Here is a 17,224-nt window from a genome sequence, read left to right on the forward strand (position 1 = left end):
AATGAGGACAATGTGTGCCCCAGGCTGAAGCTATTGTAGGTCACAATGACTTACATTATTAAGGCCAATCTGTTCATTGTCATATCTTCTCTTAATTGATAAGACCTAGAATATTGGACCCCGGAATTAAAGCAATATCAGGCGAGTGTATGGGTCATGATAACCTCCAGAAGTGTGTGCACATCTGTAAGCATTGAATTACAATGATGACATTATACTAATTTCGGTTTACAAGAATCATCATACCGTTTACAATATCCTTTTTGAGTAGGTGTACAGGAAGTGCTAGTGTACATGTAGATTTGATCTCAGGATGTTAAAAGTGCATGAGTTTAGAGGGTATATGTGTGTGTATTGAATAATTGTATATTACTTTTGAAATATTTCAGATTTATTTAACATTTTATTACTTTATGTATTATGATTGTTTAACTTCGTTACTTATCCCAGATATGTAGAATATTAAAACATGTACAGTTGATCTTCGGTATCTCGAACACGGATATCTCGAATACCATAGATATGTCAAAGTCATTTTTAAGTCCCAACTACTTATTCCTTTAAGTATTTCACCCTGGATATCTCAAATCCTCGGTTATCTGGAAGTATTTTCTCGGTCCCTTCAAGTTCGAGATAACGAGGTTTGACTGTATTACATTGTATTTATTTTTGTATATTGGCTATATAGAGAATATTTTTTCAATTTGTGTACATTTATGTGATCAGTATATATAACTTTGGTTTTGTCTTTTAATGCAACTTTTAATTGTAGATGAAAGAAATTGGTTGTATTTTGTTAGTAATATATAACGTTCAAATGTACGTGTACTCTAAAAGTGGTTATTTACTCATTGGGGAAAACACTATTTACACAATACACTTAAAACCATGTATAATAGCCCCCCTCCCCCCCCCCCCCCCCCCCCCACACACACACACACGCACACACACACAAATGGTCACAATTAAAATAAATCAAAGTTCAAGAGTCTTAATTTAAGACTATAGTGATAATGTTATTAGCTAGATTGGTGACCAGACCAATTGTATTCCTGAACAAACAATAGTGATGAAAATGTAATTGAGATTCTTTTTCTGCAATATTGTGAAATTAAATATTTGAAAATTAATTAGTTAAGTAGCTTCAAAACATTAATCTATTGAACTTTATCTACTTACTAAGTCCCTCTTAATTCCAATTAATTCAATTAACAAAAATATTATACATGTAGGTGTAACGAACTCACAGTAACTGCAAAGATATCTAATTTAAACCCTGTTAATTGTGAACATGCCAGATACAATATGCACAATCCACATTGGGCTTGTTTAAACAATAGAGTTTACGTTAAATTATCCTGCAGATCGGCATTATACATATTTGCCACTCCATTGGACACATGGCTGCTAGAATTTTTTTTTTTTGGCCAGCATCATTTGGCCATCCTTGCTCAAATGCAATTGATTATTCCGCTTAAATGTTTTCTTATTTAAAGAAGACAGTATATATTCATGTGTTTAAACTAGTAAAAGTACATGTATGCATTCTATTCAAAGGGAAATAACTTGCACACTGTCAGTAATGAAATCGCAGGTAATCACAACTGCATATTTTACACTCATGCAAAATGTTTGACTTTCACAAACACATACTTAACCAGTGAAAATAACCACTTTTACAGTGTACTGTATGTAGCATTCTGATGAATTTCTTTCTTTATGCATTATGTCTGTAAACATTATGAATTGTGGTTTATTTTTATGTATCTTGATTTTTTTCTCTTGGGTAACTTTTTAGTTGTTAAAATTGACAGTTTAAGCATCAATTTTCATGCTCAAATATTTTTCCAATGTGCCAGGTTTTTAAATTTAAAATTTTGGTTCCACTTTTGCAAAAGCAGGGGGACATTAAACATTAAATCTCATTTGTCTTTCCATCCATCTGCCAGCCACAAAAACTTTAACCTTAGTCATCACTTTTGAATGAGAGAAAAGAGGGTTTTCATATTTCACATGTGCATTGCCTGTGACCTTTCAAATTGTACAATGATTTCTGACCTCTGGACCTTGGAGTTTGACCACTTTTCAAAATTTAAATTTTGCTAACACAATATAATAACTTTTGAATAAGAAGATAAGGTTTTCATACTTCACATGTGCATTACCTATGACAAAACCTTTTCAGATATACTTAGATTTTTGACCTCATGACCTTGAGGTTTGACTTTTCAAACATTTAACTTCTGAAAGAGAGAAGATAGGGATTTGATATTTCACAAGTGCATTACCTATTAGAAGACTTTTTCAAATACTTTGATTGTTGACCAGATGACCAGAACCTTATGTTTTAACTTTTGATCCTTTCAAAAACTTTAATTTAATTAATACATGTAACTTTAAATGCCAGAAGATACAGCTTTCATTTTGGAGGGAATAGTAGTTTGAGATGTGCTTTGGATGCAGCATTTTGACTTACTGATAACTTTTTTATGCTTTAGAAATTGTAATTAAGGAGAGACTCTTTTCACATTATAAAATGCAGAAGCAATGGGTATTGTCTCTCTAGAGCTTGCAAATTAGTCAAATTTCTTTCACAATACATTTAAATTTAGGTTTGTAAGGGGATGAGGGTCCATTATTCAAGTTGTTTCTCTTGCATCTGCTGCAGACTTGCAGGCTTCCAAAATTTTTGTACCAAAGATGTAATTGCATCCATGATTTCTCCACGCGGGGGGTGGGGGGGGGGGGGGGGGTAGGGTCCTGGAGAGTATAGTGATAATTTTGTGAATTTGTACAGTATGTGTTTGTTCCTTTTTGATTTGCTTTATGTACATGTAGAATTATTTTTTATGGCATACAATTTGTATTAATTAAATCTTAATGTGTAGCTACTGCATTTAAAATGAACCTTGTTTTTAGTGTGCTTTAAGGAAAGTGTTTGAACTATTTGTCTTAGGTGTGCAAAATAATGAGGCCTGTATCCAGTTATGTATGAAATCTAAACTAAACTTGCAAATGTTTTGCATTTATAAATGCAGTGTCTAATATCTGTTGATGAGGGTGCATCTGACTTATAGGGCACAGACTGTGGATGATTTAAATGTGTAACGGGAAAGGAGAAAAAATGTGATGGACCAGGATTTGAACCTGGGGCCCCTGAATCACTAGACAGGTGCTCTACTATCCGAGCTACAGTATATGACCACCGGCAATCAAACCTGTCATCACAAATGTATTACAGCAAATCACACAAAGAGGTTTGCATTTACATTAAATTCTGGTTCTTGATGTGGATGCTTCATATGACCACCATTTTATACTTTATTTACTGTTTAAGGACATGCAGTGTTTATGGATTGTTTTCATCTTAATTCAAGTTGTTTGTAAACCAAACCTGCATATACCATGTATTATTGCTTAGACTAGTGCAGTCTTTGGATGTTTGTCCATTTTATCCCTCCGTGAGGTAAAAGACTGTACTTGCATGAAGCTGTTCTTTATTACAGGTGGTATCTAAACCAAATTTTATATTTATACATCTGTTGATGCTTAGTCTAATGCTTGGATCCTTACATCTTACCTGAATTTGATTGATATCCTAGCTAGTTTATACCAACCAAACTTGCACATCTCTGGTACATACAAGGAAGATTTCTTTTGTGCAGCAGTTTAAATATGCTGTGTTTTAAAGGTGTACCTCAAGAACAATTGATATAGAATGTTAATCTGATGAGCAAAGTTTAAAATTAATGATGTGTTAATTTGTGAATCCTGTATAAATATATTCGGAATGTTCAGTGTAATAAAATTTTTGTGCATTTTAAATCATTGTTGTGTTTATTTTTGGCATTATGAAGCCTTGACAAGTCTTGGGAGCTAGTTTCTGCTATAACCTAGGGTCAGTTTTGTCCCAAGTTGGTTATATTCAAGTAACTCTATGCCATACATGTAAGTTGATCGGATCGAGTTGCATGGATGCTGCATCTGGTATATTAAACTGAATCAGTCACTTTTCAGACACGGCATTTTAAGCCTTTATTTTCCAGTGTAGTGACTGGGTTACTGTTAAGGAGCAGATCTCATTCTCAAATTACTATAAGGGCTATGGTGACTAAAATTGCATGGATGATGCATTGCAACTAGGGATGCACACTAAAAGATGAACCTTCGTTGCTGGTTTGACTTGCATTTTCTATTTGATTAAATAGATTACGCTTTTGGAGCAAGTACATTGCAAAGTAATGTGGACCAAACTTTCATAGGTGATGCATTGAAGGATGCACACTATACTAGCTATAAACTCTCTTTGGATGCTGAAGTTTATGGAGCAAGTTAACTCCCTTGTATATAGAAGCCATATGATGACAACTTGCATGAGCAATGCATCTGGAGATGCATACTACTGGACAAACATCGGATGCTGAATTTGACTTTCATTGAACTGAAGGTTTTTGGAGATGTTCTATTCTTTTATAAGTAACTATTTGCCATACTTGGACCAAACGTGCATGAATGGTGCATCTAGGGATGTACACTACCAGCCTTACTTTGGATGCTGAATTCAAGATAAATGACCAGGTTCAAGATTTTGGAGCAGATTCATTACCAAGTAACTAAGCTCTACCCGTACGTAACTTAAATGCATAATGCATCTAGATATGCACACTACTTACTTGCATCAGACGCTGGATTTGACTTACATGTACATTTTCCGGGAAATTAGCCGGGTTATAGATTTTAAAGCAATATGAGCTGCATTTTTGAGAATTTTATTTTGCTGTTAAAAAGTGCTGTTATGAATCTGTCATTTACACCTTTATGATCAAGTAGAATAAAATAAAGTATCAATTTTTTTCAGAAGAAAAAATTCTGTACAATGGAATTAATAGTATTATATATAAAGAAATCAATAATGTACAGGATGACAATAATGTAACATTTTGCTTCAATCAAAGCTTATAAATAGTTCTTTCATCACAAATATGAACAACAGAAGTTTATAAACGTTCTTTTTCTGTCATTGAATAAGTTAATTACAATATTGCACAAAAAATTTCCGACATCAGAGTTGCAGCTCGTGTTGCTTTAAAGAATGTTCATGCACAGCTAATTATAAGCCTATGATGGCAAAAAATTGCAAGGATGATTCGTCTAGGGATGCGCACTACTAGACGTGGATCCGACATATTTTCCGGGTGCTTGAACCAGGGGCATAGTATCGTTTTTGAAAGGGGACAACCAGGAAAATTTTTTTCAACTTACCTGAAAAAAAAAACAAGCAAATTAAACAAAATGAAAGGAAAACTGTCACCAAACTCAAAAATCCCATTTCGGGGAGGGGGATATTTTTCAATTTTTTTCAACATATTAATATTTTTCATACATTACAAAATTTCCATGACTTAACTATGCTAAAAGAAAATAACATTTTCAATTAATAATAAAATATTATGTTTGGAAAAAAAGTGTCGAGGCGCAGCCGAGGTTGACAATGGTTTTCGAGAGTGGGAAAATTTTCAATGTTACACTCAACTACATGCAATATTTACCCATATTGCAAAGTAGCTATGTATACTTTAACGAATTTGTTATACGGATATAACGAATTACGGATATAGCGAAATAAATTCTCTGGTCCCCAGAACTTCGCTATAACCGAGTTTTACTGTATATATATCGGGAGAAACGGATTCAAATAAGAAAGACGTCATTAATTAATTTATCAAAACTATAGCCGTTTTACTCTTTCTGCCGTGGTGAATTATTTCATGTTTTAGCCTAAAATATATCTACACTGTCTCACATTACATTTTCTGTCTTTTCTATGCGATTCAATGCATCAAGATTAAGGTACGTGAGGACATCTTTAAATATTGAAACCTGTGTGAATTATATAATTTAAGTACAATTTAAAATATAATTTTTTAGATTATACTTTCACGTAAATTAGTTGAATCTGATTCGTCCAGAAACATTTGTTAAAAAACACTATTACCCACTGAATAATGAAGCCACGCCCCCCCCCCCCCCCCCCGCCCAGCGTAGCAACAGTCAACATTGCTTGACGACGGGTGATATTCCAAAAAATATTAACTGCGCAGATTCTTTGCGCACAAGGTCACTGTTATAGGTATTTGTATAAAACATTCAATATATTAATATAATAAATATTGCATGTATTTGAGTGTAACATTGAAAATTTTCACCCCTCGGCTGCGCCTCGGTTGACAATGGTTTTCTTGGGGTTAAAATTTTCAATGTTACACTCAACTAAATGTAATATTTATAATAGAAAATTTCAAATTAGACATTTTTAAACTAAGACGCGATGGGGCTTCCAATTTTGGTGTTTATCCCTCTTTTAATTAGCTGTATTATGTGACGTACGTTGTCGCCAGCAATTTTTACGGGTTTTGTGTCCATCCTATTTTTACAGTGAGTTTGTTTGTGGATATAGAACCAACGCCAAATCTGTGGCAATGGTTATTATTATGAGGAAAAAGTCGGCATATTTTATAAAGGTGATCGTTGCTAAAAGCGCAGTGACTTTATTATAAGTTTTATCAGTTTTCTTGAACCACCCATCATGCAGTTAATAAACGAGACGTTGCTGTATAAGAAATTATTTCAATTACCATGTACCCTAACATACATAAACCATTTCTTTTTACATGTTTAAGAAGCTTTCCGACCTTGGCATAGATGTGAACTACTTTTTGGACATGTAGCGCAGCAAATATATGGTGAAATGCATACGACGAAGTATTTTGTTTACTTCGTAGCACACAAAACATAATGAAGTACAATATATCTGAAACACTGGTGACTTAATTCGCTGCAATTGTTTACGCTAAATACAATGTTCAGTATCGCTGATGCTGTAGACTTATGTGAAAAAAAACATAACAAATGTGTTTGACGTAGTTGTACATGTGGAATTTAAGATAAATCGGAAGTTGATTTAAACAATGTTGAATCTTAAAGATTTCCTGTTTTATGTGATTTTGGTCCCTGTAGCATCAGAAGATGTGTGCGATATATGTGTGTGCCACATAAGACCAGAGATAGATTGCAGCTACAAAGGCTTCACCAGCATTCCAGATGTCCCTATCAACACAACATCTTTGTAAGTACTAAACAGCTTTTAATTTTTATTTCCAGAGACCGAGTTTGAAATTGTGGGGTTTTTTTTCCATTGAAACGTATTATTTCAATCTTTCTTTTAATTAAGATCCTCAGTAGTATGACTATTACTGACAGACGTAAAATGAAACAATGACCAGAGACAGGCTCCTGCAGTCCTCTAACGCAGCAAAAACAAGGAGCATTTTTATATCATAAGTGGTTAATGTAAATATTTCAACACCTAATTAAAACTCTATTGACAATTACATACATTTTAACAGAAAATCCAAAATCATGGCTTGAGACATAAATAGCCGATGTGAATTAGCTACTTCATCTGTTCATAAATTTGCTCAAAATTTTACCTGAACTGGAAAAACATTTTTTGTACAAACTTTGATTGATCATCAATTTTAGTAGTGGACAGGTGAAGCAACCACGATATCGTGCTTTTGTTACAGAATGTGAAAATAAGATAATTTCATTTTTGTTACTGAATGTGAAAATAAGATAATTTCATATACTGTTAGTGCCAAGATAATTTCATTCACTTTTTTTCAAAACAATGAAAGGACATTGATTTTCATATTTCAGAACATCGGAGCACAGGCACTTGTTTCTGTAATAAATTTTAGACCCATAGTATAATAATAATTATATAATAATTATTATTATTATACTATGGGTCAAGAATTTATTACAGAAATAAGTGCCTGTGCATCGGAGGCAAAGTAAACGTAATTTTAAAAAGCTCTGCATGTCTATCTAACTATGCGGCACTGTAAAATAATGATAAACTTGGTCCTGGAACATTCTATATGAAGTTGTATATAAATATATTCGTTTATCTGAAAGTCTCTCTCTTTATATCCGTGCTGTAGGAACTAAGATCAAAATGTATTGCACGCCCGTAGCAACGGTTTCAAAATGATGGGGGGGGGGGGGGGGGGCGGGGGGGAACTTCCCGAAAATGAAAGAAAGAAAAAATAGGGAAAAAACTAATTAACTGACCAAATCCTGGAATTTGTTTGTGCTCGACCTTAGAGCAACAAAAAGTGGGGCTGGGGGAAACAGCATCTAAAGGAAAATTTAACATAGCAAAATACTATACTCAGAAAAAGCTAGTCCCCCTCCCCCCGCGTTCTACGGGCCTGTAATAATGAGGACTTGCTATTACGCATTTTAGAGAGTGAAATAGGTGATGATAACAGTGATCGATCTAAAAAACAAACTACAAACAATACAAATTTGTGAACAGGGAAGAAAAACATTGACCCCTTTGAAATACCAGAGGGATCAGGTGCCTATGGGGAGTAAACATCCGCCCTGTATTGATCAAGATGACCGAATAATCCGTAGTCAAATATAGTATAAAAACAAAGGCCTAATGTATGAAACACGCCAGCCAAACTACGACCCAAGGTAGGTTGTATTTCCTAACAAGTTCATTATAAAGAATTTACGAAATGCTGATTTTAACGTCAACTTAAACATCAACTTATTTGTCAGTAGCCTGCATCAGTTATTGAGAATTGATCTTACTCAGAGCATGCACTTGAGTTTTGAATAAACTGGGGGACATAAACACCATATGCAGGTGATAGTGGAATATTACTACATAAATAAGAAAATTTGAGGATGGAAAAATTGTGGTCATCTCGTTTGCTATACAGTCAAAAAGCTTCTTAAAATTTATCAATTTATTTTAGTGTAATAAAGTCATATGGTCTTCTCAAATTATCGTCTTTTTATTCTGGTGTGCTTTCTCTGCTCATTGCATCCATTTGACACGAATTCGAACCTGTGAAGGTCCTACGTGTAATAATTGATCCAACATAAATGTCATTTTAAAAGGTCAAGATCATCGTTGCCCTTGAAATAAAACTCTGACTGTTTTCATTAGAGATGAAAAGTGTGGTTACTACCTCTCAGCTAGATCTCAATAGCTGTTCTCGCAAATGCGATGCGCAGATTCCTATTTGTCTTGATTCATGGTCATGAGTCCTTGGTGTTTCCAGTTTGGATGACCCGTACTTTTTAGTTTAAAAAAAATATACAGTCATATTTCTTACAGATGTTAATTGTTCTCACGTCACATGTGTATTGTGTCGCAAAGAAAATGTTGGGTTTTTTAAACATTTTGATGCATTTTGATACAAGATCAATTAGAATTGATGAAATGTATTCTTCATTTATAAGTCTTTATTTAAGAAATAAGGTATCATTTTTAAACATCTTATCGGGATATAAATACGGGTTGGTCACGAGATCAAATTCCATAAAGCCCGAAGTATGATCTCGTACCAACCCCTATTTATATCTCGATAGATGTTTACAAATGATACCTTATTACTTATATTTACATTTGTGAATTATTTTATATTTTATATTTGCCTGATTATAATTTTTAACGTGTGAAGTGTTTTATTTTTCAAACTCAAAGGCACGTGTTTAATCCATTGATTGCGCGTCGATTCTTTATGACGTCACTGAGAAATTACGTCGAACGTTTATGACATTAGGGACCCGTGTTTATACGGATATAGATACACATGTCTTTCAATAGTGTTATATATTTACATTTGCAAATTTTTTCTTTTATTTAAGGAATGAATTTAATAGCTACCCAATTTATACGGTATAAAGTGGGTTGGGGCAGTTTACGCTTTATAAACCGCGAGGCGGTTTATAAAAAAGCGTAAACTGTTCCAACCCACTTTATACCGTATAAATTGGGTAGCTAATATTTCATTCCTTATAATTTAATTTTCATTCATTTGGTGTAAGAAAAAAGATTATTGCGATTAAAAAATTACTTCAAATCGTACAAAATTTAAATCTAACGTCGAACGTTTAAAAGTAATGCGTATCTATATCCGTATATTTACATTTGCCAATATCTTTCCTTATATAACAATACTAACTAAACTGAAATTCAATTTTTAATGTCATGCAGTTGGTCACTCACATAATCAGACTTTCTTGCGTTTGGAAACATTTGGAAAGTTCCGATTGTGACGTCACATGATGCATTTCCATAGCTAAGTCTAAATAGTGCCTATATTTCTTTGTAAAGCGAATTAAAAAAGTAAAATATAAATATAGGAAATAAAATATCATTTTTTAGAGTTTCATTGGGTTATGACATGAAGTCGGTACGTGATCAAATCTACTATTACGCCCTTCGGGCGTTAGAGGATTTGATCACGTGACCGACTTCATGTCATACTCAAATGAAACTCTAAAAATGATATCTTATTTCTGAAATAAACACGGGTTCCTCACGTCATAAACGTTCGACGTAATTTCTCAGTGACGTCATAAAGGGTCGACGCGCAATCAATGGATCAAACAAGTACCGTTGAGTTTGAAAAATAAAACATTTCACGCGTTAAAGATTATAATCAGGCAAGTATAAAATATAAATAAGTCACGGTTGTAAATATAAGTAATAAGGTATCATTTTAAAACACCTTATTTCTGAAATAAAGGAAAGCATTTGCAAATGTAAATATTAAACTTTGACCTTAAATGTATATGTATAAGGATGAATTCAAATAAAATATATTACATGTATGACGTTTTTTAGTGGTTTGGAGCATAATAACATCTCGTGGATACCAGCGATGGCCTTCTCTACCCTGGAAAATCTAGTGTGGTTGTAAGTACAAACAATGGGGTTTTAGGAGCACAATCTTGAGAGAAAATGACCTTTCAAAGGCTTGAAATGGGAGGTTTTCTTTATTTTAAATCAGTAAACGATCATTTCGTATTAAATGTTTCGTAAGATTAGATGCGTGTATAGTTTCATTCAGGCCATATGCTAAATTGGGGGAGAAATTGTCTATTATTTGAGTTTGGCCAACTCAGTGTACATATATATTCCTTATCCTATTGGTATATTATTAGTACTATTTCAAAGAAAGAATAATGTTTCTTAAACAGGGAATTGGATTACAATAAGATCACAGAGATATCACCGACAACATTTTACGGCTTGACTAATCTAAAATACTTGTAAGTATTTTTAGTCCCCTACCGGTGAAACCGGAGGAGACTATATGTTTCCTCTGAGTCTGTCCGTCGGTCTGTCTGTCCGTCTGGCTGGCTGTCTGTCCCTCTGTCTGTCTGTCAGTCTGTCCCACTTGGTTTTCCGCACATTTTTTTCTAAACGGTTGCAGATATTGAGCTGATTTTTGGTATGTGAGTGTATCTTGATGATTTACAGATCAAGTTTGATTTTCGTTCCGCTTCAATGATTTTTGACGGAATTAAGACCTTCCTCCTCCATGGCACCTGATCCCACCTCTGATGTTTTCAGAGGTCCGTGTTTGCGCTGCTTTCAATTTTATGGTTTATTTGGACTTCTGAGCGTGATTACTGTTCATTATCTCCACATTTCATTAAAGTTAAGTAACAGAAGAATGCAATCAGCTTTCCATTGCTGTGATCATTTTGTTTGTGTATGTAAAATTATCATATATATAGAATACTTTGTTCATATGTAATTCATTTATGCAGTAATGAAAATTTAAATATAAAAGTTTTTTGTTACGGTTTCAAATAAAAGAGCGGTAAAAATGTCTAAAGTTTAAAAACAATATCTTAATTAGGAATTTTATATCTGAGTTTTTCTGATGAACAGAATTAAGCAAAGAATTAAAATAAGAAAGTGTTGTCATAATGTAATTCTGGTATTTACCACCCCTGGTTTTGAAGATAAGAACATATCATATTTCTAAGTACATATTTTTTATTTGCCTTATTTGCTGAAAAAAAATTAAATGACAAAGGTAAAATAGCGAATAGTGACGTATCTCATAAATCTAGAAACTATACAAATCTGTGAACAGGGCATAAAACACGGACGGACCCCTGGAAATTCCAGAAGTGGGAACAGGTGCCTTTGAGGAGTAAGCATCCCTTGTGGACCGGTCACACCCGCATTGAACCTTATGTATTTATCAGTGACGGAATAATCCGTAGTTAAACTTGATATATAATTATATATATATATATATATATATATATAAAATAATGGCTTAATAATTGGAATGAAACACATGTGACCCAAGGATACGTTGTATTTGCAAGCAAGGTCATTTCAACGGTCATAAAACTTTTGAGATGCTGGGGCCCGTTTTACAAAAGAACTTACGACTAGGACCAAAATTTAATTCTGCTTATTACTTCCTATTTTACATTTATTTGAAAACAGTTATAATCTTTTTAAAAAGAACCTAACAGTATATTTTTATGCTAGCAATTTCAAACAGAATCATCACTTTTACAAAATTTTACATTCAACTAAATTTTTTGGTCTTAGTCATAATTTCTTTTGTAAAATGGGCCCCTGATCTTAAACGAGGCTGATGGCATCCATGTAACATCAAATCATTTGTCAGTAACCTGCTTCTGTTTAAAAATTGAAAATCCAACGGATTTATTACAGTGATTCACTTTTGAAAATGTAAAATATAATGATGGGTTGAAGTTGAAGTATTTCATTGATCTCTTCAGAGATATTTCGTGGAATGTGTTAACACAGATAGCTCCATCAGGTTCTCTGACCTAGTAAATCTGAAGATGCTGTAAGTATTGAAGGACACGGCATTATATATTTGAGCAATTATATTTGAAATTTAATTTTTAGATTTCTTTTTTGCTTTTGTATTTCTAAACTTTATAAAATGACTTAAGTTCATTTGCTTCAATTCTACATGATATATTTATTATAATCTGATTATTTCATCCAATTTAAAATACTGTCGTAAATTTAATATTATTTACATTTTCAATCATATTTTGCTGTAGTAGAGTGATGTTTTGCTTTCTTTATCACACTAAGGAGTTTGTCGAATAACAAGATAAATCAGATATCACACTCAGCATTTGCTGGTCTCATCAATCTTAAAATGCTGTAAGTATGTTTTATTTACACAAACAACTTCCAACATTTTCAAGAAAATGAAGATAATATGTTATGTTTTTTAAAGAATGGTTTTGTATTATATATATGTATACCTTTTCTAATAAAGAATGTTGGTAGATGGTCACAGAAGAAATTAGTTTATATTTTATATAACAGTTCATTGACCTTGTGTCATAAGTGTGTCGCACAGCAATTAATTTGCTCCTACATGTAGCATCTAATTATATGCAGCAAAGCGGGTAACAACATTGTCATTGTTTGTAAGGCCCATTATTTAAATTGTATTTTAGAGGAAATGGGATTTAATTCAACAAGTGGTAATCCGACTTATACCCATAGCTCCCTTTCTATGGAGGAAATTCTTCAAAATCATATGTCAGTTTTGAATATTTTTAATATTCCCAACAACCAACATGAATTTGAATTACCATATCTATATTGGATTCCGAAACTTCATAAAAACCCTTACAAACAAAGATACATAGCGGGTTCCAGTAAATGTTCTACCAAGCCTCTTCTAAACTCCTCACCAAAATTATTAGCAGTAGTAAAGGGGAAACTTCTGGAGTACTGTGCAACAATATATTCGAGAAGTGGTGTAAATCAGATGTGGATACTTAAAAATTCCAAGAAACTTTTGGAAAATTTGGAATCACAAAATTTTACCAAAATCAACAACATAAAAACTTACGACTTTTCAACTTTATATACAACCATTCCCACGATAAATTAAAGTCCAGGCTTTTTAATATCATTGACAAATACTTTTTCAGTAAAAATGGAACTCGTAAATTTACTTACCTTGTCATTCGTCAGTTGCAAAATTGTTTTGTTGAAAAACGTTCTCATTGTACACAGAAGTACTCTGAAATTGATATTAAAAAGATGCTTGAGTTTCTGATTGACAATCTCTGTGTGGTTTTTGGAGACCGGGTCTTCCAACAATCTATTGGAATTACCATGGGTACCAATTGCACCCCGTTATTAGCAGACCTATTTTTGTATTCATATGAAGCAGATTTTTTTTCAAAATCTTATACATGAAAAGAAGAAATCACTTGCTGTGGCCTTCAACTCGACATTTAGATATATCGACGACGTTTTGTCAATTAACAATGGTTATTTCCATTCTTATATCGATACGATATATCTCAGTGAGCTTGAAATAAAAGGTACCGCAGAGTTTGACACATCTAGTTGTTTCATATTTGGATATTTTACTACAAAAGGACGTTAATGGTAATCTAACAACCAAGCTTTATGATAAACGTGATGACTTCAACTTTTCAATCGTCCACTTCCCTTACTTATGCAGCAATAAACCTTCATCATCTGCATACGGGGTTTATATCTCTCAGTTGATTCGATACGCAAGAACATGCTCTACGTATGAACAATTTCTAAAACGAGGTTAGTTATTGACAAACAAATTGATGAAACAAGAGTATCAGTTCGTTTAAAGTCGTCATTTCGTAAGTTATATGGTCGCTACAATGACCTTGTCAGCAAATACAATTTATCATTAAGTCAAATGCTGACTGACGTTTTTCATACTAATTGTTAGGCCATTATTTACACACTGAATTGTCGACGGATTTTTCCGTTATTTACCGATCATGACAAGGAGCACACGGCGGCTGTGGCCGGTCGGCAGGGGATGCTCACTCCTCCATGGCACCTGATCCCACCTCTGATGTTTTAGAGGTCCGTGTTTGCTCTGCTCCAAAATTTGTATTGTTTAATGGACTTCTGAGCTTGAATGCTGTTCGTTATCCATACATTTCATCTACATTTATGTCATTTGCAAAATTCTATTTCTCTTAGAAAGCATACGGATGACAAAAATCTAATACCTTTTGCCCTTTAATTTTAATCTTGTTTTCATCTGAATTATTCATAGTTCATATTTGGCAGTTGTAGAGTAATATTTTTCAATAAGCGTACTTGAAATAGTTGTGCTTTCTTTACCATACAAAGGGTTTTGACGAATAACAAGAAGACAATTAAGCCATATACAAAATTGCTTAACTCTAGTTAAAAATGTCGAATGGCGAAGAAGTTTACGTTGCAGAGTTTCAGAAATTCCGTAACTGGGTGTTTTAAGATACATTATCAATATACAATGTAATATAAAAACAAACATTAGTTACCTCAGAGAAGCGGGATCATACGTATAAATATTATATAAAAGTTTGGTTGAAATACCCTCACTTGTCTATCATATCTATAACAACAGAAATCAGAGAACGAAGAACACGTCCTTCTCTCAGGACTGTTGTGCCTAGGTCTGAGTACAGTTTTAAAGGTCAAGGAAAGGGTTTTAATGTACCGATACCCGGTGAAAAACGGAGGCTCACCACAGATGAATACAACTTGCTTACGTGTTCGATTAGGAACATTTAGAAATATTATGATTTAATTAACTATTTGCCTGAGAAAAGCTCAGAAATAATGGAAATTAATTTGGAAAAGTGAATTTTATAGATAGCGAGACCCTGTATTCCAAAAAGGAGACCCTGAATTAACAACTATGCTTGAATATTCATGAATAAAGTTCGATCGATGTGAAGCGCACATTTTAAAAAAGAAGATCATTTTAATTATTTGATTAGATACCTACAGAAATATAAACTTCTTTTGCTGATCTCCATTAATCTACGTTTTCATAGTTTTTAAATGTATCATCATTATTTCAAACATATATTAAATATATATATTGTAATATTTGTTGCTCTCCATAACTCTATCTTTTCATCTTTTCATAGTTTTTAAATGTATCATCATTATTTCATACATATATTAAATATATATACCTTAATATTTGCTTAGGAGTTTGCATAACAATAAGATCTCACTGCTACCAGAGAGAGCCTTCTCCACCCTGGAAAATTTAACGTACCTGTAAGTGAAGGAAAGGGAGTTTTTTAAGGTGTAGAGAATTTTACTGTTGTAAATGTTTGAAAGGCGATATTTTTAAAGGGTCTTGGACACAGATTTGAAGATAATATTTTCTAAAATATTCAGTATAATATAATGACTCCTATTTTAATAGAGCATTTCACGCTGAAATGAAATAAAAGCGCGTTTATAAACTTATTTTATCTGGAGATTATCCAAATTACGAATTTCGGGAAGCGTTTGATTGACACATATCCTGGAACTTTCACAAAGTAAACCTTTTCTTTAATACTTAAAAAGTAGACATTTTGTTGATATTAATGAATATTAAAACTATAATCCAGAACAGAGTAGAAATCTGGGAAAGCAAAATCAACTCACCAGTATTGTCAGTCCGTGCTAAGTGAAGTTTGCTGAGTGAATGAATTGGTAAAACGTAAACATATACAAAAACAGAGCTCGTGCCCTGTTTACAAACATAGACAAAGAAGAATGTCGTTGTCATTGAAATCTAAGAATGTTCATGTAATTTCAATTCATTAAAATGAATATTTTTTTAATAAACGTAGAAATTTAAAATGTAAACAATGCAACTGTGTCCAGGTCCCTTTAACATTAGTAACTTTCCATTTTACGATATATTTCTGCATATAACTATCATGTTATATGTATAACATTAAACTTGTGCAAACTCTCATTTTTATGTGTGTCTTACTAAATTGTCTGAATAAATAAAAAAATAATTATCTCCCTTTAGAAAAAAATAATATAGTGAGTAAATGAAATTAAAATTAGTTCAGATTTTGAATTGAATTATGCCTATAAGGAACTTTCAATAGAATCTGTTTACATTCTGCATCATAGCAAGATCATCTACATGTAGGATCCAGAAGCACGAAAAATACTTAACTGTTACTGACAACTATCTAAAATACTGTGTTAAGATTCTACTTTCTTGTCCGTTTCTGTTTTTAAATAGATAACCTATCTCAGTCCAGGTGCATTTGTATATGTGTTTTTTTTTTAATTATATGTATTGACTCTCTATACAGGAGTTTGGTCATCAATGACATCTCAGAGATATCGCCCACAGCTTTTTCCTCCATGAAAAATCTAGAAGATCTGTATGTATAGCATAATGAAATATTTTATGGTCACAAACATGAATAATAATAATAATTTTTAAAAAATCTGGAAACAAAATTGTGTTCATAACAATTATTTCTCAATTTTAGTTATTGCATATTATGCCCTTTTGAGGCAAAGCCA

The 17,224-nt window shown here is 32.9% G+C and overlaps 1 protein-coding gene across 1 annotated transcript in view; it reads left to right on the forward strand.

The window, feature by feature from the left end:
• Positions 1–6,856: 6,856 nt before the first annotated feature.
• LOC133187604 (leucine-rich repeat-containing protein 15-like) overlaps positions 6,857–17,224 on the forward strand; it is a 36,401-nt gene continuing 26,033 nt past the window's right edge. Inside the window, exons 1-5 of the mRNA XM_061323024.1 lie at positions 6,857–7,126; positions 10,715–10,786; positions 11,071–11,142; positions 15,887–15,958; positions 17,008–17,079. Of these exons, the coding sequence (XP_061179008.1) occupies positions 6,969–7,126; positions 10,715–10,786; positions 11,071–11,142; positions 15,887–15,958; positions 17,008–17,079 (446 nt within the window). The 5' untranslated portion in view covers positions 6,857–6,968. The remainder of the gene's footprint in view (positions 7,127–10,714; positions 10,787–11,070; positions 11,143–15,886; positions 15,959–17,007; positions 17,080–17,224) is intronic.

The sequence above is a fragment of the Saccostrea echinata genome, unplaced genomic scaffold (assembly GCF_033153115.1).
Source record: "Saccostrea echinata isolate AGI-Se365-2 ecotype Australia unplaced genomic scaffold, CSIRO_AGI_Sech_v1 ptg000015l, whole genome shotgun sequence".
In the NCBI taxonomy this organism is placed as follows: domain Eukaryota; kingdom Metazoa; phylum Mollusca; class Bivalvia; order Ostreida; family Ostreidae; genus Saccostrea; species Saccostrea echinata.